The sequence below is a fragment of the Dama dama genome, chromosome 31 (assembly GCF_033118175.1).
Source record: "Dama dama isolate Ldn47 chromosome 31, ASM3311817v1, whole genome shotgun sequence".
In the NCBI taxonomy this organism is placed as follows: Eukaryota; Metazoa; Chordata; class Mammalia; order Artiodactyla; family Cervidae; genus Dama; species Dama dama.
In genome coordinates this window covers 56499200-56523528 of record NC_083711.1, presented here as the reverse complement: position 1 = coordinate 56523528, position 24329 = coordinate 56499200, and the positions used below count along the sequence as shown (strand labels likewise).

Genomic DNA, 24329 nt, shown 5'->3' with positions numbered 1-24329 from the left:
AACAGACCGCGGAGGACACAGGGAGAAGGTGGCCGTGTGCAAGCCAGGTAGAGAGGCCTCAGGAAAAATCAAACCTGCCGACACCTTGATCTTGGACTTCCAGGCTCCAGAGCTGAGAGGAGATAAATTTGTGTTGTTTAAGCCACACAGTATGCGGGGTTTTGTTATAACAGCCCTAGTAAACTAATATATATGGTAAATTGCAAAACTAAGACAGATTTAGAGACAATATTATGAAATCATAAACCCATCATCCAACCCTAACAATTTATCAACTCCTAAACAAACTGGTTTTATCCATACTCCCACCTACGCCCCCACAATTGGAATGTGAAGGAAATTCCAGACACTTTATATCTGTATATATTTCAGCATGTATTCTTAAAGAAAGAACTCTGTTTAAAAACATGACCACAATACAAATATCACATCTAAAAATTATCAATACTTTCCTAATATCATAAAAGTGTCCTATCTCTTGTTTACACTTTGAATTTTCTGTTATATTTCATAGCCCCTCTACCCTATCCTCATATTTCTCTTTATTGCTCCCTCTCGCTCTTTTTTTTTTAGGGGCAGTTTATTTGTAGGAATAATTTGGTTGTCACAGTTTAAAGTTTTCTGGCTGCATTACTGGGTGTAGTTTAACAGATTCTTCCATTCTATTTATTTTATTTCTCTGTAGACTGGTAGAATCTAGCAGCTTGACCAAATTCAGGTGTGTTCTTTTGTTGCTGTTTTATCAGGATGCTTCATAGGTTGTAGAGTGTTCTATCAGGAGCCAGAAATTGTTCGATTGTCTCTCTTTTAATAATATTAACAATTAGTGATCAAAACTCATATCCCTTAAGAGTCCCAAAATCTTGCATTCTAATTCAATCATATTTTCATTGCTTATTAACTAATACTTCTATAAAGAAGAACTTCTTTTATCAACCGTTCGATTACCCATGTTTGTTGGGACCTTACTGTTGACAGCAGCAACAACAGAACTCTATGCCACTAAAAGAATCGCATTGGCTAAACGCTTCCTGTGAGAGGAATTGGAGATACAATATCAAAAAACATTATAGACATTTTTGCTTGATTTTTATTGCATAAATATATATTCTCTTTAAAATTGTTACTTTGTGCCAGTTCCCAGAAAATAGCAGGATGGTTCAGGAGTTCAATAGATTGACTTCTGCTTTTTAAAATATATCACATTCTTAGATCTTACCCATTTACACTGCTTTCACCTGATAATTGAAATTATCACCATTGATAGCACTTAATGCTTCCTTTTCTTTCTGACTGCACTTCTGTTATTATCATGATAATGATACTTTTAACATCTACAAGGAAATTTCTTGCTAAAATATCTCAGAAGATCTCACCTGTATTGCAAATAAAATATGAAAAAGCCAGCCCTTCTTTTGTCTAGAATTAAATACACTTTGAGTCTTACAGTTCGATTTTTCCCTGCCATACAAGAAGCAAGGCCTTAACACTCTTCATTAGTCTCTATGTGTGCACTTTAGAAAAAAGAATAAGTTGTATCTAATGACTGAATTTAAGACAGTGAAATCAGAATTAAACAATTAAACATAAGTTGTGTTAACAACAACAACAACAAAGAATCTTTAGACTTTTGAGACCATTAAGTCACGGTGCTTTGTGTATGTCTAAGAAAACTAAGATCATGGCATCTGGTCCCATCACTTCATGGCAAATAGATGGGGAAACAGTGGGTGACTTTATTTTGGGGGGCTCTAAAATCACTGCAGATGGTAATTACAGCCATGAAATTAAAAGACGCTTACGCCTTGGAAGGAAAGTTATGACCAACCTAAACAGCTTATTAAAAAGCACAGACATTACTTTGTCAACAAAGGTCCATCTGGTCAAGGCTATGATTTTTCCAGTGGTCATGTATGGATGTGAGAGTTGGACTGTAAAGAAAGCTGAGCGCTAAAGAATTGATGCTTTTGAACTGTGGTGTTGGAGAAGACTCTTGAGAGTCCCTTGGACAGCAAGGAGATCCAACCAGTCCATCTTAAAGGAGATCAGTCCTGGGTGTTCATTGGAAGGACTGATGCTGAAGCTGAAACTCCAATACTTTGGCCACCTCATGCGAAGAGTTGACTCACTGGAAAAGACCCTGATGCTGGGAGGGATTTGGGGCAGGAGGAGAAGGGGACGACAGAGGATGAGATGGCTGGACGGCATCACCGACTCAATGGACATGAGTTTGAATAAACTCCGGGAGTTGGTGATGGACAGGGAGGCCTGGCGTGCTGCGATTCATGGGGTCACAAGGAGTCAGACACGACTGAGCGACTGAACTGAACTGAAGGTAAAGAGAATCCTGGTAGAAAGAAAAATTATGCTAACCTAGGTGTTGGGGAGACTTAGGTAGCTGACTAGGCTATTGCCCGTGATAACACAGAATGTTTTATGAATATATTTATATTATTATGTCTAATTTTTATTTCCATTCTTTAGAAAAAATAGGAAAAAATTTGTGCATATATAGAAAAGCCATGTACAGGACTAAATATAACCAAAAAAGGGAAAGTGACATTGTTTCTTTGTAAGGAAGAACTCAGTAGAAACCTAACTTTCCTTCAGTTTGTTTTTGAAAATGTCATCATAGGCTTCCCTCCATCTTCCTGCACAGATGGTGTGGTTCTGAACTGGGAGGAGTCACGAAGCCTAGGGGACCTTAGAGTGTGGCTTGGACTCCTTGAATCCCTGGCTACTGATGATTGTCTAAGACGGCATTATGTCTTATACATATATGTGCTACATTTTTTTCAAATATAGAGATATAGTTGTAAGTAGTAAGACATAAAATCACATGAAAGTATGATTGAATTCATGCTTTATTTATTTATTTTGTCATCGTGTATTTTCTCAAGTCGGGATGGTGGTTGTTCTAAAATCATTTTTTTCAGCTTAAGGAGATCCTCGTGGGAAGCAGCTGATATGGAATGAAAGAAAGTGATGCTTCATTGTCAGGGGAAGTCATGATGTTACTGCAGAGCTGGACCAACTTTGCAGATTCCTGGAGTTTTGCTATGGAGCAGCTGCCACCTACTCATACCATTGACTGTACTGCACTGGGAGATGGACCCAGCCACCTCAGCCACATCCAGGAGCCAAGGGAAAGAAGGGCGCTGCAAACACCTCCACCGCTGCTGAAGACATCTCGCCCTGTTGTCCTTCAGTTCAAATCTAGTCCTTTGGGAAGTGATCATAAAGGGCCTCGTTCATCTCACATGCACCGCGCACTCACACACTCTCTGAGCCATCATGGCAGTTCTTCCTGATAAGTGGTAGTTGGCCTCGAGAGTGGATAGGCATCACTACCAGCTGATCGGAGTTGGCATGTCGCTTGAAACCAGTTTCCTATCCCTAACCCAGAGATGCTATCGAGACCATAAATGATACATGATCACACAAGGGATCAGCTTAGCAGGGTCTCATATCTGGCTTGGCTAAGAATTGCAAAGATAAGGACAAACAGGACAATATCACCAGAGGAGAAAGTGTGATCTACAGTCCTCCAAGAATGGATGTGCAATTTCTATCTGAGATCTTTAAAGTTCAGTTCAGTTCAGTCACTCAGTCGTGTCCGGCTCTTGCGACCCAGTGAACTGCAGTATCCCAGGCTTCCCTGTCCATCACGGACTCCCAGAGCTTACCCAAACTCACATCCATTGAGTTGGTGATGCCATCCAACCATCTCATCCTCTGTCATCCCCTTCTCCTCCCGCCTTCAATCAGCATCAGGATTTTCTCCAGTGACTCAGTTCTTTGCATCAGGTGGCCGAAGTATTGGAGTTTCAGCTTCAGCGTCACTCCCCAGGTCAGTAGGTGCCCAATATGCTACTGGAGAAGAGTGGAGAAATAACTCCAGAAAGAATGAAGAGACGTAGCCAAAGCAAAAACAATACCCAGTTGTGCATGTAACTGGTTTTGCAAGTAAAGTCAATATTGCATAGAACTCTGGACTGTTACGTCCATGAATCAGAGCAAATTGGAAGTGGTCAAACAGGAGATGGCAAGAGTGAACATTGACATTTTAGGAATCAGTGAACTAAAATGGACTGGAATGGGTGAATTTAACTCACATGAGTTATTGTATCTACTACTGTGGGCAAGAATCCATTAGAAGAAATGGAATAGCCATCATAGTCAACAGAGGAGTCCAAAATGCAGTACTTGGATGCAATCAATAAAATGACAGAATGATCTCTGTTGGTTTCCAAGGCAAACCATTCAGTATCACAGTAATCCAAGTCTATGCCCTGAGCAGTAATGCTAAAGAAGCTGAACGGTTCTATTAAGACCTACAAGACGTTCTAGAACTAACACCCAAAAAAGATGTCCTTTTCATTATAGGGGACTGGAATGCAAAAGTAGGAAGTCAAGAGATACCTGGAGTAACAGGCGAATTGGGCCTTGGAGTACAGAATAAAGCAGGGCAAAAGCTAATAGAGTTTTGCCAAGAGAATGCACTGGTCACAGAAAATGCCCTCTTCCAACAACACAAGAGATGACTCCACACATGGACATCACCAGATGGCCAACACTGAAATCACATTGATTATATTCTTTGCAGCCAAAGATGGAGAAGCTCTATATAGACAGCAAAAAGAAGACCGGGACCTGTTCAGTTCAGTTGCTCAGTCGTGTCCGACTCTTTGAGACCCCATGAACCGCAGCACACCAGGCCTCTCTGTCCATCACCAACTCCCGGAGTCCACCCAAGCTCATGTCCATTGAGTCAGTGATGCCAACCAACCATCTCATCCTCTGTCGTCCCCTTCTCCTCCTGCCTTCAATCTTTCCCAGCATCGGGGTCTTTTCCAATGAGTCAGCTCTTCACATCAGGTGGCCAAAGTACTGGAGATTCAGCTTCAGCATCAGTCCTTCCAATGAACACCCAGGACTGATCTCCTTTAGGATGGACTGGTTGGATCTCCTTGCAGTCCAAGGGACTCTCAAGAGTCTTCTCCAACACCACAGTTCAAAAGCATCAGTTCTTCAGTGCTCAGCTTTCTTTATAGTTCAACTCTTACATCTATACATGACCACTGGAAAAACCATAGCCTTGGCTAGACCAGGACCTGACTGTGGCTCAGATCATGAGATAAATATCTATTTAGATGCAGAACTACCTGAAGGCAAGGACCTTGTTTAAATACCATTGCTATCTTCAAATTTTCTTGGTGCTTTGTTTTCATAAACTGTTTTAGGTTTTATTATTTGATTGGAAATATCAAACTTTGGTAGTTTATTACTGAATTTTATTACTTTTCCACTTGGTCAATTGATTCCTTGGATGTCATTGTACATTTTTATAATACATATGAAATGGACCTCTAGGAGGCTGTTAGATTTCTTCCCCTTTTAAGAGGCAAAATCTATGTGAACTGCTCTTTTAGTTACTGGGTTTTGACAATTTTTTAGTAAGTTATTGCAGTAGTTCCCATTATTTTTTCCCGAAAAATTAATCAGATTGATTTAAACTTCAGGAATCTTCTGAATACAGTACTCCATACCTAGCTAGCAGTAAATTAGATTTTCACAGCTTGTCTCAGATACTTATTCTAGAAATTAGCACTTTAATTCTCTATGTGTATTAAACCCTGATTATTCCATTAGTTTAACAAGCTTGTTGATTATTTAAACAAAAGTCTCAAAATATGTGCTCCTCTGTTTCGTGTTCACAAAAGTAAAATGGATTTTAAAATCAGAATACCTTGAGAATGTTAATATTATTATGAAATTAATAGTTTTGGGTTATCTACATAGCATTCTCCATGAGTGTTAGTCACTCAGTCCTGTTTGACTCTTTGTGACCCCATGGACTGTACCTCGACAGGTTCCTCTGTCCATGGGATTTTCCAGGCAGAAATACTGGAGTGGGTTGCCGTTCTCTTCTCCAGGGGATCTTCCTGACCCAGGGATCAAACCTGGGTCTCCTACGTTGCAGGCAGATTCTTTACCACTTGAACCACAGGGAAATAGCATTCTCCATAGGTGGGGGGAAATATTTGAGACACAATTTTTCGTTCTTAATTGACTTCTGGATCAAAGAGAAATTTTAAAACCTTCTTTAATACACATTAACAAAATATGGCTTATTAAAATATTTTGAGCTTCCCTGGTGGCTGAGATGGTAAAGAATCTGCCTGCAATGCTGGAGACCCAGCTTCAATCCCTGGCTTAGGAAGACCCCGTGGAGAAGGGAATGGCAACCCGTTCCAGCATTCTTCCCTGGAGAATCCCATGGACAGAGGAGTCTGGTGGGCTACAGGCTACAGATCACAAAGAGTTGGACGTGACCTAACAGCTAATACTTTTTCATGTGTTAAGACCTACCTAATTTAATGAATTTTATTAATCATTTTACTCTTTCTTGCCAGGCTAGGATAGACAATAATTTTTTTCCAGGTTTCTTGGGGTATAATTGACAAGAAGTTATATATGCTTAAAGTGAACAACATGATGATTCACTATACATATACATTATGAAATATTTACCACAGTCAAGTTAATTAAAACATCTTATCACCTGACCCAGTTACCATGTTGCTTATGTAGGTGTGAGAATGCTTCAGATTTCTTAGCACGTTCAAGTATACAGTACAGTATTACTTACTATAGTCAGCATGCTCTGCATTGGATCCTCAGCACTTACTGAGCTTATTACTGAGGCTTGCACCCTTTGACCGACATCTCCCCATTATCTCTGGCCCACAGTTGCCAGCAACCATGATTCTGCTTTCTGTTTTTATGAATTCAACTTTGTTATTAGTATTATTGGATTCCACCTGTAAATCGTATTATATGTTTCTCTGTCTGGCTTAGTTCACTTAGTATCATGCCCTACAGTTTCATTCTTATAACAAATGGAGAATCCTCAACTCTTTCATGGCTAAATCGTATTCTGCTCTGTCTCCCCCCTCTCTCATACACACACATACACACATACTTTCTTCAACCTTTCATCCATGGTTGGACACTTAGATTGCTTCCATATTTCCATGTCTTGCCTACTGACTGATGTTGCAGTTAAGATGGGAGTGCAGATAGCTCTTCAACATACTGCTTTCATTTTCTTCAGACATATACCCAGAAGTGGGTTTCTGGATCACATAATAGCTACATTTTTAATTTTTGAGGAAACTCCACACTGTTTTCCATAATGGTTGTACAAGTTTACATTCCCACCAATAGTGTACAAGGATTCCTTTTCCTCCACATCCTCAACAACACTATCATTTCTCTTTCTGACAATAGCCATCCAGATAGGTGTGAAGTCTTAAGTTACTGTGATTTCAATTTGCTTTCCCCGATTATTAGTGATGTTGAGCACCTTTTCATGTACCTGTTGGCCATTTGTGTGTCTTTTTGGGAAAACTGTCTGTTCAGGTCTTCAGGCCATTTTTCAATAAGAGGGTTTTATGGTTTTTTTTTTTTTTTTGGTATTCAATTTTTTGTTATTTATATATTTTAGACATTAATACCTTATCATATAAATTATTTGCAGATATTTTCTCCCTTTATGTTGCTTTTTCTTTTTTTTTTGGAGTGTTTCCTTTGCTATACAAAGGCTTTGTAGTTTGGTATACTCCCACTTGTTTTTTTTTTTTTTTGTTCTGCTATGCTTTTAGTGTTATATCAGAAACAACGACAACAAAATTCATTGCCCAGACCAATGTTAAGGAGCTTTTTGTGTATTTTCTTCTAGGAATTTTATGGTTTCAGGTCTTACCTTTAAATCATTAATTCATTTTGGATTAATGTTTATGAGTGGTGTGAAATAGGGTCCAGCTTCATTCTTTTGTCTGTACATCGAATTTTCCCACCATTTATTAAAATGTATGTGTATGTGTTCGTCACTCAGCTGTGTCCAACTCTTTGTGACCGCATGGACTGTAGCCCACCAGGCTCCTTTGTCCATGAGATTCTCCAGGCAGGAATACTGGAGTGGGTTGCCATTCCCTTCTCTATTTATTGAGGATTTTAGCATCTATGTTCACCAGTGATTCTAGCCTGCATTTTTCTTTCCTTATAAAGCCCTTATCTGGTTTTGGAATCAAAGCGGACCTCATAAAAAAAGTTTGGAAATTTTCTTTCTTTAGAGAAGAAAAATTTTTTTGGAATACTTTTTTGGAAGAGATTGATAGGCATTATTATTTTTATTATTATTATTATGTTTGGTAAAATTCACCACTGATGTCATCTCGTCCTGGGTTTTTCTTTGTTGGGAGATTTTTAATGACTGATTCAGTATCTTTACTCACTCTTGGTCTGTTCATATTTTCTGTTTCATCATGATTCAGTCTTCATAGGTTCTATGTTCCTAGGAATTTACCCATTTCTTCTATGTTATATAATTTGTTGGAATATAATTTTTCATTGTGGTGTCTTAAGATCCTTTGTATTTCTGTGGTATCCATAGTATTGTCTCATTTTTCATTTCTGATCTTATTTATTTGAATCTTCACTGTTATTCTTATCTAGTCTAAGTAAGTGCTAATCTCTCAGTCATGTCAAATTCTTTGTGACCCCATGGGTTGTAGCCTGCCAGGCTCCTCTGCACATGGGATTGTCTAGGCAAGAATACTGGAGTGGGTTGCCATTTCCTTTTCCAGGGGATCTTCCTGACCCAGGGATCAAACTCAGGTCTCCTGCATTGCAGGCAGATTCTTTACCATCTGAGCCACCAGGGAAACCCAGGTCTTATTAAGGGTTTTACAATTTTGTTTATCTTTTCAAAAAAGAGGCTGTTAGTTTGATTAATCTTTTCTATTGTTTTTTGTGTTCTCTATTTCATTTATTTCTTCTCTGATCTTTGCCATTTCTTTCCTTCTGCTAACTTGGGACTTAGTTCTTCTTTTTCTAGTTCATTGAGATGTTTAATTTAATGTTATTTGTTATACCATTCTTGTTTATTTCTTAAGGGAAGTGTTTATCACTATGCGTGGATTTATTCCTGGGCTTTCTGTCCTGTTCCATTGATCTGTATTTCTGTTTTGGGGCCAATACCATACTGTTTTGATGACTGTAGCTTTGTAGTATAGTCTGAAGTCAGGAAGTCTTATTCCTCTAGCTCTGTTCCTTTTTTCCCTCAAGATTCTTTTGGATATCCAGCCTCTTTTGTATTTCCATAAATATTTTTAAATTATTTGTTCTAGTCCCATGAAAAATGCCATTGGTAATTTGTTAGGGATTGCATTGAATCTACAGATCACCTTGGGTAGTACGGTTATTTTAACAATGTTGATTCTTCCAGCCCAAGAACACAGGATATCTTTCCATTTGTTTGTGTTCTCTTTGGTTTCTTTCATCACTGTCTTATAGTTTTCAGGGTATAGGTCTTTTGCCTCTTTGGTAGATTTATTCCTATGTATTTCATTCTTTTTGATGTAGTAGTAAATGGGATTGTTTCCTTAATTTTACCTCAATATATTTAAAATTGCCCTTTTGGTTTCCTCTTTGAGTCATTGGTTTTTCAGTAGTCTGATGTTTAATTTCCACATATTTGTGAATTTTCCAGCTTTCTTCCTCTTGTTGATTTCAGTTTTATACCATTATGGTCAGAAAAGATACTTGATACAATTCAGTCCTTGTAAATTTGCTAAGACTTGTTTTGTGACCTAATATATGATCTGTCCTCAAAAATATTCCATGTGCATTTAAGAAGAATGTGAATTTTATTGCTTTTGGATGAAATATTGTATTTTCTAATGTTGGGTCCATTTTATATTTAATGTATTTAATGCCCATTTTTCCTTATAATTTTCTCTCTGGATGATCTGTCCCTTGTTAAAAGAAGGGTATTGCAGTCCCCTACTATTATTGCATTGCTCTCTGTTTCTACCTTTAGGTCTGTTAATATTCACTTAATATATTTAGGTTCTCTGATGTTGAGTGTATGTATTTACATGATGTTAATAGCCCCTTGGTGAATCAGCTTCTTTATCATTAAATAATAATCTTCTTTTCTCCTCCAACATACTTAAAGTATGTTGAAGAATAGCTACCCATTCTGTTGATTTTCATTTGCATGGTAGGTTTTTTTCCATCCTTTCACTTTGATCCTATGTATATCCTTAAAACTGATGTGAGTCTTTTATAGACAGTGTATGCTTGGGTCTTGGTTTTTATCTGTTCAGTCACTTTACATCTCTTGATTAGAGAATGTAATCCATTTATATTTAAAATAATTATTGATAGATAAGGACTTACTATTGCCATCTGATCAGTTGTTTTCTGGCTTTTTTGTAGTTTGTTTCTTTCTTTCTCTCTTGGCCTCTTCCTTTGTGATATGATCATTTCCTGTAGTACTATGCTTTGACTCCTTTCTCTTTCTCTTTTGTACATCTGCTATAGATTCCTGCTCTGTGGTTATGAAACTGTAAGTATAAAGTGTGTTATCATTATAACAGTCTATTTTAAGTTTACAACTACTTAACTTCAGTCACATAGAAAAACTTTCTTACTCCCTCCCCCTATAGACATTTTATGTTTCTACTTTGACAACAAAGGTCCATCTAGTCAAAGCTGTGGTTTTTCTAGTAGTCATGTATGGATGTGAGAGTTGGACTATAAAGAAAGCTAAGCACCGAAGAATTGATGCTTTCGAACTGTGGTGAAAAGAGAAGACTCTTGAGAGTCCCTTGGACTGCAAGGAGATCCAACCAGTCCATCCTAAAGGAAATCAGTCCTGGGTGTTCATTGGCAGAACTGATACTGAAGCTGAATCTCCAGTACTTTGCCCACCTGATGCGAAGAACTGACTCCTTGGAAAAGACCCTGATCCTGGGAAATATTGAAGGCAGTAGGAGAAGGGGATGACAGAGGATGAGATGGTTGGATGGCATCACTGACTCAACAGACATGAGTTTGAGTAAGCTCCAGGAGTTGGTGATGGACAGGGAAGCCTGGCGTGCTGCAGTCCATGGGGTTGCAAAGAGTTGGACACAACTGAGTGACTGAATAACTGACTGATTTCACAACTTACATATTTTAATATTGTGTTCATTAAGAAATTATTGTAGCTATGGTTGTCTTTTAACCTTCATGTTAATACTAGAGTTAAGTGACTTACATACTATCATTACAGAATTAGAATATTGTGAATTTGACTGTATACTTACCCTTACCAGTGAGTTTTGTATTTTCACATTTTTAAGTTACTAGTTTCCTTTCTTTTCAGCTTGAAGCATTTCCTATAGCATTTCTTATAAGGCAGAACTAGTAGTGAATTCCCTCAATTTTGTTTGTTTTGGAAATTCTTTATCTCTACCTCATTTCTGAAGGACAGCTTCAGTATTGGTAATGTATCCTTGGTTGGCAGGTTTTTATTTCTCCTTTTGGCGCTTTGATTATATCATACCACTCTCTCGTCATCTATAAGGTTTCTGCCGAAAATCCACTGATAGCCTTTTGGGGTTACTGTTTTGTGTGAGAGAAATTTTCTCCCCCCTCAGGACAGTTGTATAAATCTCTGTAGACTGAGTAACATGTGAAAAACATTTTGTGGTATGTTTCCTCCCATGGCCATTTCTTTAGCCAACTTACCCACTTGCTGAAGCCTCTACATAGTCTTCAGGGTTCATTCAATGGAAATTTGTTTTATTAACACATTAGAAACTGTGCATATTGGCATAGCTTCTGTCTGGTGGGAAAAAAAGTCAAGATTGCCTTGGCAATTAGGGAAAACCATTTCTGATTCCCAGATTGAATATAGCTGGTTGTTTCTTTTGTCCTAATACTGACTTCAAATGGCGTATCCTCTGTCAGTCCTGGTCATTAGATGTTGGGCTACTGAGTGTTCTCATGCCATTGATAGCCACTAATTGTTGAGAATTATTCAGTTTTATAAGTAAACGTTAAGCTCTGAGTGTCAGCTAGTGAAAACAAGATCCTAGACACAGCCATTATCTTTAAGAATTTCACTTTTTAGAGGGAAAATAGGCATGAAGTGAGCTGAAGTATAATGTGTAAGCATTGCAAGAGTGATATGATCACAGAGCGGGTATCACCCATCCTTGAGAGGCATGTGCTTGCGTTTCTAACATCCGAGCAGTTTTCCTGCTCTTAAGATGTTTATATTGGGCTTCACAGTTGACACTTGTTTTATGTTTTCTGGGTTGTGTTAGCTGTGATGAGTTAGTATTTTCAGGGAGAGACATTATTTCGCTTTGATTTTATCCCAAAGAACACATTAAGAAGCTATTTTGCTAAGAATGGCAGCAAAACTTTTTGCAGATTTCTTAGGTCCAGGGTACAGTACCTAATAAACACAGTCCCTTTTTTGAGAAGGTGAGGCGTTCTTGGGGAAGTAACATTTAAAGAGAACAAATACGATACAGCAGCAGCTTAAGTTTCTGCACAGCACTATAGTTTCTAATGCACCTTCATATTTATTAGTGATAGCCATGTAAGGCATGTTAAAGTGGACACTCATTTTATGGGTAAGAAACTTTGCTGGCTTCCCACAGTTACACAATAGTGTGTGGTAGAGACAGCACGCAAAGTCCCCGGACTTGAATCTCCAGCTCCTTCTGCCTTCACAGAGCAAGAATTGAGTAGTTCTTGTGGAAGTCAGAGGACAGGGTCTCAGGAGTCCTTTCCAGACACCAGAGAGTGTGTCCGGTTCTGGTGTGCATGAGAGAGTGAAGTCTGGGCTGGCCCAAAACCACGTGCTGGCCCAAAGCAACAAGCAGAAAACTGAAAGTCCGAGTTGAGAAAAGCCAAGGGAGCAGAATTCAAAGGGAAATTTAGACAAGAACTAGTAGAGATTTCGTGAAGAGGCAAAGTAGGAGACCAGGGAATTTGTGGGGCAGTTGTCCACCCATCCAACTGCAAAGCTCCTTTTCAAGGCTGAGCCCCTTCCCTGCTGGTCTTAAAGGCATATGACATTCTGAACCTAAATCCGAACAGGTATAGGAAAGTGTAGACGTGTTTATTGGTGTTTTGTTTGGATTACTTGGTCATATATTAAGGTGGATATAAAGCTGGCCCTATTTTATATATTTTATTTCCAAGGTATATATTTTAGAACCTTACTTTTTGAACCTTATACTTTGATGAAATGTTCTGTGTCTTCCTCATTTCAAGCACTCAGTAGCTACATGTGGCCAGTTGATTACCATATTGGACAGAATGTTAAATTTGGATTCTTTTTCAAAAAAGTATTTTTAAAGTAATAAATAAACATATAAAAATACTCAAGGGTTCAGAAAGTAAAAAATGAAAATTAAAAGTACCTTTCCCTGCCTTCCTCTCTCTATCCTTTTTCCAGAAGTATCCACCATTAAAACTTTCTTTTGTATCCTTTTAGGAAAAGAAAAGCATGGCTATCAAAATTTATATGTATACTCTTTTTTTACATTACAAAAGTTGATTATACTAGATTTTCTGTTTTACATCTTTTAAAAAAATTTTATTAAAATTCTGTCTTGGAGGTCTTGACACAATAGTATATTTAGCTCTAACTTTCTATTGTAAAGGTTGCCTAGTGTCCCCTTGTTTGAAAATGGGATTTATCAGTTCCCTAAGAATCCACCTGCCTGCCAATGCAGGAGCCATGAGTTTGATCCCTGGTCAGAAAGATCCCCCGGAGAAGGAAATGGCAACCACTCCAGTATTCTTGCCTGGGAAATCCCATGGACAGAGGGGCCTGGCGGGCTGCATAAGAGAGTCGGGCACAACTTGGTGACTGAACAACAATTCCAGGCGTTCACTTTGTCTCCAGGGCTTTTTGTCCTGTTTTCCTGTTCACACAGTGCTCTCATACACGTGGCCATTGCGCTGTATGTTTTGTAGGGAAGATCCCTAACAGTTCTATTGCTGGATCCGTGGATAAGAACACAGCCTCTTAGGGAGGATGCCTGAGAGACCTCCGTGACAAGTGCTGTTTCTAAACAAGGAAGCAGTTTAGAATCTGGGGCACGGGTGGGGCATAAACAGCAGAGCCTGAGAGAAAAGGGAGCCAGAGATAAAATAGAAACTGGCTGTGAAGCAAGATGATAAACATTTGTACCACTAGTCTTAAGGGTGGCTTTGTAATCAGTCCAGTCCCTCCTAGGAGTATTTAAGAAAAAAATGTTAAATGTCAGTGTATCTTATTATAACAATAAAAGTACAGATATATTTTATAACTATAATTGTGGTTAGTTTTATTATAAATATAATGCATATCTACTGTATATAGTTTGGAAAAATGCAAGAAAGTGTAAAGTGGAAGACCAGTTACATCCATACTCAAAGAAAACTAGTGTTAAACATCTTAATCACTTGTTTTTATATGTTATTAGTTTTTGCATATTTGAAATCATATTATATGTACATGTGTTTATATCTAAATTTCCCTTTACTTATCGTCTGGATCTTATTGGTTTTATTTTCTTTCATTGTTTTCTTCCTGCTCTTTTTTTCATTCTTTTTTCTAGGTAACAGAAATCTAACATTATTTTGGAATGAATTTGGATACCAAGGTAATAAGGACATGGAAAAATCTTCAGATTCTATTCAGTATCAAAGAAGACAAGCCATGGCCATCCCATGCATGATTCAGTGTGGTGAGTGTTAAATTCCACTCAAGTTAGCAAACTTTTCGTAAGAGCCTAATATTGCAAGTCATTGTGTTAAAAAAAATAATAAGAAAGACAAAGATGAAATAAGACAGGGTTCTTGCTTTCCAAGAGATTAAGGTCTAGGAGAAAGCTTAAGATGAGCATGAAAATAATTGTAATAGAGGTGAAAATAATGTAAACGATGTCAAAGAGACCCACAATTCTTTGAGGTTTCAAAGAAAGGGAAGAGAGAAAATTGAAGCAAGGCTTCATGACAAGGTAGCCTTTGCCATGGTCTTTAAAGTCAGTTTTTGAAAGTAGAGGTATAGTTGGAAATATGTGTTAATATATAGTGTGCCCTTCAGCTAATATTACTGTGGTGAATAATAGAAACAGTCATTTTCCTATTTTTAATACTTAACACTGTGTTAAATAATAGTAGATACTTAGCAATTGACTACTGAGTGAATCAATAATGAGTAAATAATAAAAGATAAAATTATTTGGTTGTGTAAACATGTTTAATGGCCTTGAATGCCAGGATAAGGAGTTTTAACTTTAATAAGCAATGGAGAGGCATTGGAAGTTTTTCAAAAGGAGAGAAATATCACTGAAGTATTGAACACTTATTATGGGTCTCCACTGTCTGCAGGGAATCTGTCATCCAGTGGGGGAAGCAGTCAAGCAAACAAAACAAAAAAAAATCACACTGTAGCTCCTTACACAGGGCCAAGGGAACCCCTTGGACATGAATTTTAGCAAGCTTTGGGAAATAGTGAAGGACAGGGAGCCTGGCAAGCTGCTATTCATGGGGTCTCAAAGAGCCGGACATGAGTTAGCAACCGAACAACAAGGGAGCACCTCCCCAACCTTGAGCCTGGGTGGTCCAAAGGGGACCTGACTGGTTAGATGTCGCTTATAGTAAGGTTGCTCTGGCAGCTCAGTGCAAGATGATTTGGAGAAGGCCTAAAACAAAGGTTAGGGCCATACCTCTGCGGACAAGACTTCTGGCACAATCCAGGATCCAGGTGAGGAATTACACGGGTCTGAATAAAGGTGTGGCAGTGAGATTTAAGAGGAACACATACGACAGGCACTTAGAAGGTATAATTGAGAAAATTGATGACTATATGCAACAACCTATCGGATGATAATATTACTGGTTAAAAATGACTGTGTGTATTTGATATGTGCAACTTATTGCCAGAATCCAATCTCTAGTACCTGAAAGCTATGTGAAATTGGGCAAATTTCTTAACTTCCCTAAGCTTCGATTTTCTTTTTTATAAAATAAAGTTAGTATTTGTAGTTACATTATGCAGTTTTGTGAAAATACAATTAATTAACACATGTAGATTTTATTCAGTGCTTAGGATAGTGTATTATGGTTCTCCAGAGAAAGAGAACCAAGAGGATAGATAGATTTATGGATGGATGGATGGACAGATAGATGTTAATCATAGGGAATTGGCTCAGATGATTGAGGAGGCTGAGAAGTCCCGAGATCTTAGTCAGCAAGCTTAAGACCTGGGAGAGCCATTGGTTTAATTCCAGAGCTTTAAGGCCTGAGAACCAGGAGGCCTGATAATGTAGTTCCAATCTAAATATTGACAGATTTGATACCCAAGAAGAGCTGATGTTTAGTTCTAGTGTGGAGATAGGAAAAACTGATGTCTCGGTTCAAGACAGAAAGAACTGTCTCTTATTTGCAAGAGGATCAACTTTTTCCCCCTATTCAAGCCTTTAACTGATTTGTTGAGGCCCACCATATTAGGAAAGATAATCTGCTTTATTCATTCTACCATCTCAAATGTTAATCTAATCCAAAGCACAGACACAGTCAGAATAATGTTTGACCAAATATCCAGGTACCCAATGGCCCTGACAAATTGACACGTAAAATTAACCATCACAAATGGCTTCTAATGTTGTCTTTTTAATCATTATGATTATATCTTATAAGCCTCAGGAACCCCTTTTGGTAGGTAGTGAAACTATTCGTATTCTTAACCACTGTGCAGACTGCCTCCATTTTAGATGAAAGAAGTATTTACCCAAGAGCCACTAGTAAAGGGTGTGGAGGGGATTCAGGATTCGAGTGAGGAGTAGCCGGAAGAGCGTGGAGTGCCTGAAAACGGGGAGGGGCTGAAAGAGGGAAAGAGACAGAGAAGCACGAACTGTAGGCTGGAGAGCAGGGTAGGAGCTATACGAAATCAGAACAAGGAACCGTGTAAATTATGGTAGGGTTTGATTTTCCTTCTTATCTTAGTCGTGTGGGTGGAGATGGACGGTAGTGTTGGCAGATAAATGGTGGGTCAGAAAGAAGGGAAGTGTCGGTCTGGATGCCTTCCTGTAGTTTAAAAAAAGGTGAAGAGGGACCTATTACTTCATATTCGTTTGGCTGGAACCAGTAGAAACCAATTGGAAAGAACTTAAGCAATGATGGCAGTAATAATAATAACCGCAGCAACAATAATAATTTATCAGTGGTGTCCTAGGTAGCTCAGAATCCTGGACTATTTGTGCCACCAAATATAATGGTATATGGTCAAGAATTCAATTGTCTTTGGACTGAAAGATAGCTTCATGCTTTTGGTATATACAGCCTGACATCTTACTATGGTAGATTCACTTCTGATTGTGGTCTTTCTTGTATGTGGTTTTTGTTTTGATGATTTTAGATCTTTGCCTTAAATGGAGAGTCTTACCTCCTTCTACTGATTATCAGGAAAAAGAATTCTTTGACATCTGGATTTGTGCTAATAACCCTAACCGCTCGGAAAACAGGTAGTTTTTGATAGTTTTCTAAAATTCTTTTTCCATTTTTAATTCCCATAATTTATGTGTATGAAGCTGAAAAATGTCAGCCATAGATAAACTTTAGCTTAGTAGCTGTCATCCGTGCTAACTCTTTCTAGCCTATTGCCACCTCCAGAACGATATTCCATTAGTGCTCTTTTCCATCAAGTTAAAAGACACATGGGTATAAGTTTTTGTTAATGTTGGGTGTTCAGCCCTGCACTCCCACTGGCGGAAGACCTTACCTCGGTGTTCAAGTTCTGCCTTCCCGTTCATTTCCACGCGATGCACAGTCTTATAGTGCAGGAGTCTTATCTGGATGCTTAAGTGTTAGACCATGTGCTTTTTCTGTTAAAGTCATATATTGATTTCATTACTTTGTGCTTTTGGAGGAAGAACTTCAGACTAAAACAGGAAAAAGGTCAATTAAATATTGATGGATGTCAACGTTATTGCAAACCCTTTTCGACTTACTTCTTTTCCTTGTGGGCTAAAGAGTTAATGCGCCCCTTTAACAGAGACACCCTTAAGTGAAGCATCACTTTTCCATAGAGTTTATTCTAAGTTCTTTGACCTGGATGAGTGGATCAATATTGCTAATACAGACATTAGGGTAATAATTCTTGTTTATTTTTATCCAGCCCTGAAAAAAAAGAGCAATTGAAAGAAAAAAATAAGAAGGAAGAAAACATTTAGAAACTGCTTCTAAAACCTCTTCAACCTGGAGTCTTCAAGTTAATCATATTTAGAGATTAATGAAAAATGTCATAGGTGATAGGGCTCTTAGATTTCACATGGCCCAAGGGGTTTTTCAGTCTCCCTTTCTTGGTTTGCAGCAGAACATTTTTTTTCTTTAATCCCCAAATAAAATTTGTCTCTGACCTCAGGTACATAAAACAGATAAAAACAGAACTGTCCTGATTGAATTGGAGGCTGAGAATCTTGGGGCCAGAGGTATCTACTTCTCATTTCTGTCTCCTGCTCTCTGTAAAAGGCCTAGAGCTCCAGGGAGCACGATTATAAAACACCGATCTAGACTCACTTCTTCATTTAAGAGAAGTGGAAATTGAAGCCCAAACAGGGGCTGAGAAGACTGTTTATGAAGCTGCTGGCCTTGACCTTCTGACTGCCAACCTGATTCTAGTCCTAACCTGTAACTTGACTATCTCCCAAATAGGAGCACAGCCGTGGTTCAGTTTCAGTATTAAGAATAGTCTGATGGATACTGTTGTCATTGTTACTGTCATTATTTTCACCCATGTGTTGTTTAAAACAAGTTTTTTTGTTGTTTTCATCTTGTTTTTTAAATTTCTCTGTGGAAAGACTTGTGCTTGGAAATGTAAATAAAATTGGTCCCACCCCCCAACTGTCCAAAAAAAAAAAGGTGATAATATCGATCACTTTCTGTGAGCTCAAAACTTTCATGCAGTGTAGGATAGTGTTTAAAGTTCAGACTCTGGGGCCAGACTGCCTAGGTTTGACTCCTGGCTCCTTTAGCCTATGAAGCCTTGGACAAATGACAAAGCCTCTCTTAAACTCATCTTCCCATCACCTAAAATAGTGTGCAGTAATAGTACCCTCTGCATCTTTTCTAGGTCCAGCTGAACCCCCTGTTAAGGACAGTCTTAAGTCCCTGGTCACTGGGAGCCCCTTAGTAATAAGTCATGAGAACTTAGATTCCTCTGGTGCCTCAGATGGCAGAGAATCTGCTTGCAATGCAAGAGACCTGGGTCGGGAAGATCCCCTGGAGAAGGGAATGGCAGCCCACTCCAGTATTCTTGCCTGGAGAATTCCGCGGAAAGAGGAGCCTGGCGGGCTACAGTCCACGGGATCGCAAAGAGTCGGACACGACTGAGCAACTATCACTTTCACTTTTTTTTTCCATTATATTTTAGCCATATGTCTATGTCTCACTCCAGCCTTAGGCCATCTCAGACCCACAGAACTGGGATCTGACCTCTTATAGATTCCCTTTTCTCCAGCTAACCATTATCCTTGAATTGACATGCTTGTCCCTTCTCCTTGAAAAGTGGTGATGCCATCACTGAGTGTTATAAAATTAGTTCCAAAGCCATACTAATTCTGTCTCTTCTATACATCAAAACACTGCCATTTCTGATGACAGGCAAGATAAATTTGCCATGTTCACAGAAAACGGATGGCCCTTAAAAGCCTGAAATGCAAAAAGTCTTATATTTATAATTTCTTAAGTCCTTGATTCTTTAAATATGCTGACATAATTTTGACCATCTGCATTTCATTTCCACTGAAAAGATGAGGAAAAAAACAATGCTTAAAGTGATAGCAAGAGATTCAGAAATGGGAGCTATGGAGAAAAACTCTTGATTGTAAGGGCAGTTACTTGAAAGTTGATACTTCCGTTAAGGGAGATTATCAACAGCAATGCAGATGAAGATTCCCATGGGAAGAGAAGTTGATCTGATGACCTCATTCAGTCGTCTGATTCAGTGTGTTTAAATGGACCATGCATACTTTGAGACTCTGCCATGAAATAGCAAAACTCTGATATATATATGCACTGTTGGACTTGGATAAAATGTGTGTTAAAGTGACGAGAAGGGAAGTATAGTTATTTTTTAGGCAATACTGGATGAGTGAAAGGACAGCAATACGGGGTGAAAAGTGGCATCATTTGTATTTACGGAAAATGCAGTTTATTGTCAGCAGTTAATTGCCAATTGTCAGCAGGGTTAAAGCCAATGAACAGCGTTTGAATGAACAATGTCTGTGTAACCAGAACTGGGACAGGAAACATCATAATGGCTCCCTCTTACATTGCAGTTACATGTTATGTCTTTTCAGTACAATAAGCTTGTGAGCTTTCTCCATTTCTCAGAGGAGAAAGCGGTGAAGCTAAGGGAGGCTCAGTGACCTGTCCACGATTCCTCCCTCAGCCTGAAACTGGACTCCAAGCACTTTGATTCAAAACGTGTGCTCTTCCTGCCTTACTACCCCCCACACTCTGTAGGGATCTTTAGCTCAGGAAGCCTCATTCCAGACAAATATGTTACGGTGGTGAAACATGCCATTTTACAAATGATAGTGTTCTGTGTTGGTGACTCAGGCAGCTTAAAAGGGAGTCATTCTTTCCCAAGTCACCTTTTTTTTTGTTTGTTTTCCACCTTAAGCACAGAGGGAAGCTATTCATTTTGATCACAGTACCCAAGAAATAAATATCAGTGTGCTTCCATTACATTCATTCTGTGTATTTGTGTATATTAGAACAGGGATCACCAGCAGGGTAAAAATGATATCTATCATTTGACTAGACCCAAAAGTCTTAAGTTTTGGAAAGGATATTTAAAAATATTTAAAATATGGGTTATATTGCATATTAAGATTTAATTTGTTTATAAAAATCTTAGAGGACAATCAAACAGATTGCATTTTAATTAATTGAGGTTTTTCTTTTCTAAATAAAAGCTTAATGTACCACAAGGTTCTTTTCTCAAATGAAATAGAAACCTGTGTGGGTACTATCCCACAGATGTCTTCAGATGAACACTGCATGTGGTTATATATATATATATGTAGGTAGGTAGGTGTCCCCCTGATTTATCTACCACCTTTCTTTGAAAATAACAGTAAAAACAAATACCATATGTGGGTGGAATTAAGTGTTTTTTCACAGCAGTACTTGAATTTGATTTGTAGTCCTCACTCTTCTCTGTTGGTGGGGGCAAGAAAAATATATGCTGAACCCTGGGAAGTAGAGAAATGTAGTGGGAGTGAGATGCTTAGCTTTCCCTGAACTGTTTCAGATTGAAGCAGCCCTTCTCTCTATTCTCAACCTCCTCCTGCCTTTCCTAGCTTAGCACCCGTGTATTCTATGACACGCACTTCCCCCTCTTTTTGGTACCTACCAGTGGTAGAAAAACTCTTGTGTAAGGCTTTAAGAGTCAACTTCAGAATTTTGTACCCCTTCCCACATTGCATGTCCTCAGCCATGCCCTGGATTGAGGCCATGTCCAATGGGAATGGAACTTCTTGTCCCCGCCAGGCCTCCGTACCAAAGTGAAATAAGATGGTATCTCAGTTTTTCAGCAGTTTGGCTAGCCTCAGCTCCCCAGAACATAGCCATGAAACCAGAAGTAGGGTGGAAAAAAGGCCTCAAACCTTCCCAAGCATATGTCTCAAAAATCATTAGTATTCTTTGTAACAATAAAAACAGAAGCCCTCAGGCACAGCCTGTTTATTGCAAGTTATAGACAATTCTGCTTGATTATGTAACGCACGTATTAGCCCACTGGTGACTGGAGACAGCCCATCAGTAAGGCCAGGAAGCTGAGAGTCCCCGAGCAGCTGGTGCGCCTCCAGCAGCAGGGAGAGGAAGATGGGGTGCGGGGCTGCCCGACGGGGCCCCGCCCTGTGGCCCCACAGCCCCTGAGGTGATCTCGGGTGCTGCCTCCCATCACGGTAGTCACTGGTCTTCACAGCGAGTCTCAGTCCTCAACGAGGGATCTGTGTGCTTCCGAAGCAGAATTACTTGGTGTATTTTACAGAGACACATTGGAGAAGGAAATGGCAACCCACTCCACTACTCTTGACTGGAGAATTCCATGGACAGAGGAGCCTGGAGGGCTACAATCCATGGGGGTTGCAAAGAGTTGGACATGACTGAGCAACTAAACCACCACCACGGATTTCTATCCCAGATTTTTTTTGGAAAAGAATAATGCATGGTAGTAATGAATTAAGCTTCAGTTATCTAAAAAACATTTTTGCAAAAGTTCTCATTTGGTGATAACTCAGGATAAATGAAACGTTAGTAAATAATGAATATTCTCCCTTTCTCGTAAATCTATATACCCTCCACATCTTCCATTAAGTTCTTTTCCAAGAAAAGTGAAGATTTAATGTATTACCTAAATTCTCAATATAATGCTGTATGTGAGCAATGCTGTCTTTGAGTTTTGGGTGTAAGCCAGAGACAATTCCTTGTCGAAGTAAATAGCCTTTTGCAGTTAGTAAATAGTTTTATATTTCTTCCTGATGTTCTCCCTTGTACTTGATTGTGAAAAGTTGTCATCGGACAGAACATCTACCTTCCATACCCCTGGGTACTACAAGCACAAAATCACAATCCAAAAATGAGAAAGACAAGCGGCTTCAGGAGTCAGTCCAGAGGTGTCAGAATCGACTGGTGGAACCGCGTCAACAGGTGAGCTGTTAGGAATTCTTTCCAAAAGCTACCCAGATTCTTGAGCTGTTGATTTCGTGCGTACAGATTGACTAAAGTGGTTTACCCAAGTAAATGTGTGGCCTCTTTTTTCTTCTTTCTTTGTCACCTCATTCTCATTTTGGATCTAAGGACTGTTTAGAGGTGATCACAGGTACTCCAGGGACCCAGAAAGGGAAAGGACTTCTTCAAATAATACTGTATTTTTATATGTGATAATCTAAGTCCATCTCTACAACAGTCTGTGAGAAATAGGGGAATATATTTCCATTCTAGGGTGTGCGTCCAGCCTTGTAGACGTCAGCCAGTATGTCAAAGGTCACAGAGTCAGGTTTGCAACCCAGATGTATATGACTACAAAGATTATGCTCTTTTTATCTCACTAGGCTTCTTCCCTGAGGGTAGATGTTTTGAGGTAAAAAGTTATTCTTTTAAAAAATATTAGCCTGTTAATACAGAAACGTAAAGTCTTATTTAATTGTTAAGAAAATTCAATAAATAAAACAATATCCATAAATGTAGATAACCATGACAATTGCAAATGAAAGAAAAAGTGACATGCAGAATTACAGTTTTAATCTCTTAACTAATAATGTAATTGCATCCCTTTGTATAGATTTAGCACCCAAGTTCAGCTTTTTTTAACTGTGTTGCCTATCAAGCTCCTCAAATAGAAATTGAGGAGATCAGCAGCATATGTCCAAATGTGTTGACTCCTGTGTGGATGTCAGGAAATAAAATGCTCATTTGAGTAGAATATTCCCTTCCTGAATTGGGAGTTAAGACACTCAGGCTTACTAGCTGATGATTATGTGTATTCCTGGGTTCATGGAAAATAAACTTTCTTTTCTACCCCAGCTTCATCTTCTTACCTCTCTCGTTTTGCTGGGAATCTGCCATGCAGGTCAGCCTCCACCTGGGGTCACAGACAACAAACACTGACTCTCCCCTTTTAGCCTGAAGTCTCAGAGTTTCTTTGGGGAGGAGAGTGAAAGTCATTTGGAAACATATTCAGTCTTCAGTCCTCAAGTTGCTCAACTTTTTACATGTCTTAAGAGTGTCTGCTTTTGGGTTATTTTATAACAGGTCAGACATAAAGATATCATCACCAGTTGTTACTTTAATAAGCAATTATGTGAAAAATCTTTTCAATGTTAAATATCTTTATTCATTTTACTTCTTATTTTGCTTACCACCCCTTGTATTTTTGTGAGGGCATTCAGCACATCTTGAACTGGTTTTATCTTTATTGCAGTCTCTGGATATTTTTTCCTATAGAGGTCAGTACTGACCCTTGGATAGTGAGTGTCAGTCATGAAGTCTTAATTACCTTTTTCTTTTTAGGATTGTATGTTTTATTCATCATCAAGGTAGAGATTTTGATGGAGGCTGATGGAATAACAGACTTGAGCCATCTATTCTACTTATTCCTCTTGGTAGTTGGTGTTTTTCATAAAAAATTTAGCCAGGTTTATAGATTCAGTCTGTTTCAGATATAAACAAAAAAGTTTATCAGTACCTAAATAGAAGCCTACTCCAAACATTTCAAAGGATGTGAAGACTCCTCACCATCTTCCCCTCGCCTGCTTTTGTGAAAACAGTCCTCACGTCTTTAACACACTTCCAGGGTTCGGGGTCCTTAACTGACCCGGTTTTTGTGGTAATCAAGGAGAAGCTTGGTTAGGGTCCACCTAACCATGGGCAGCAGTTAATTTTTTTATTGGAGTCTAGTTGAGTTAGAATAGTGT

General features: G+C 38.8%; 1 protein-coding gene across 1 annotated transcript in view; it reads left to right on the top strand.

Annotated features, from left to right (window-relative positions):
• Positions 1-24329, top strand: part of MORC1 (MORC family CW-type zinc finger 1) — a 147803-nt gene that overhangs the window by 65357 nt on the left and 58117 nt on the right. Inside the window, exons 15-17 of the mRNA XM_061134240.1 lie at positions 14460-14588; positions 17264-17369; positions 22425-22563. Of these exons, the coding sequence (XP_060990223.1) occupies positions 14460-14588; positions 17264-17369; positions 22425-22563 (374 nt within the window). The remainder of the gene's footprint in view (positions 1-14459; positions 14589-17263; positions 17370-22424; positions 22564-24329) is intronic.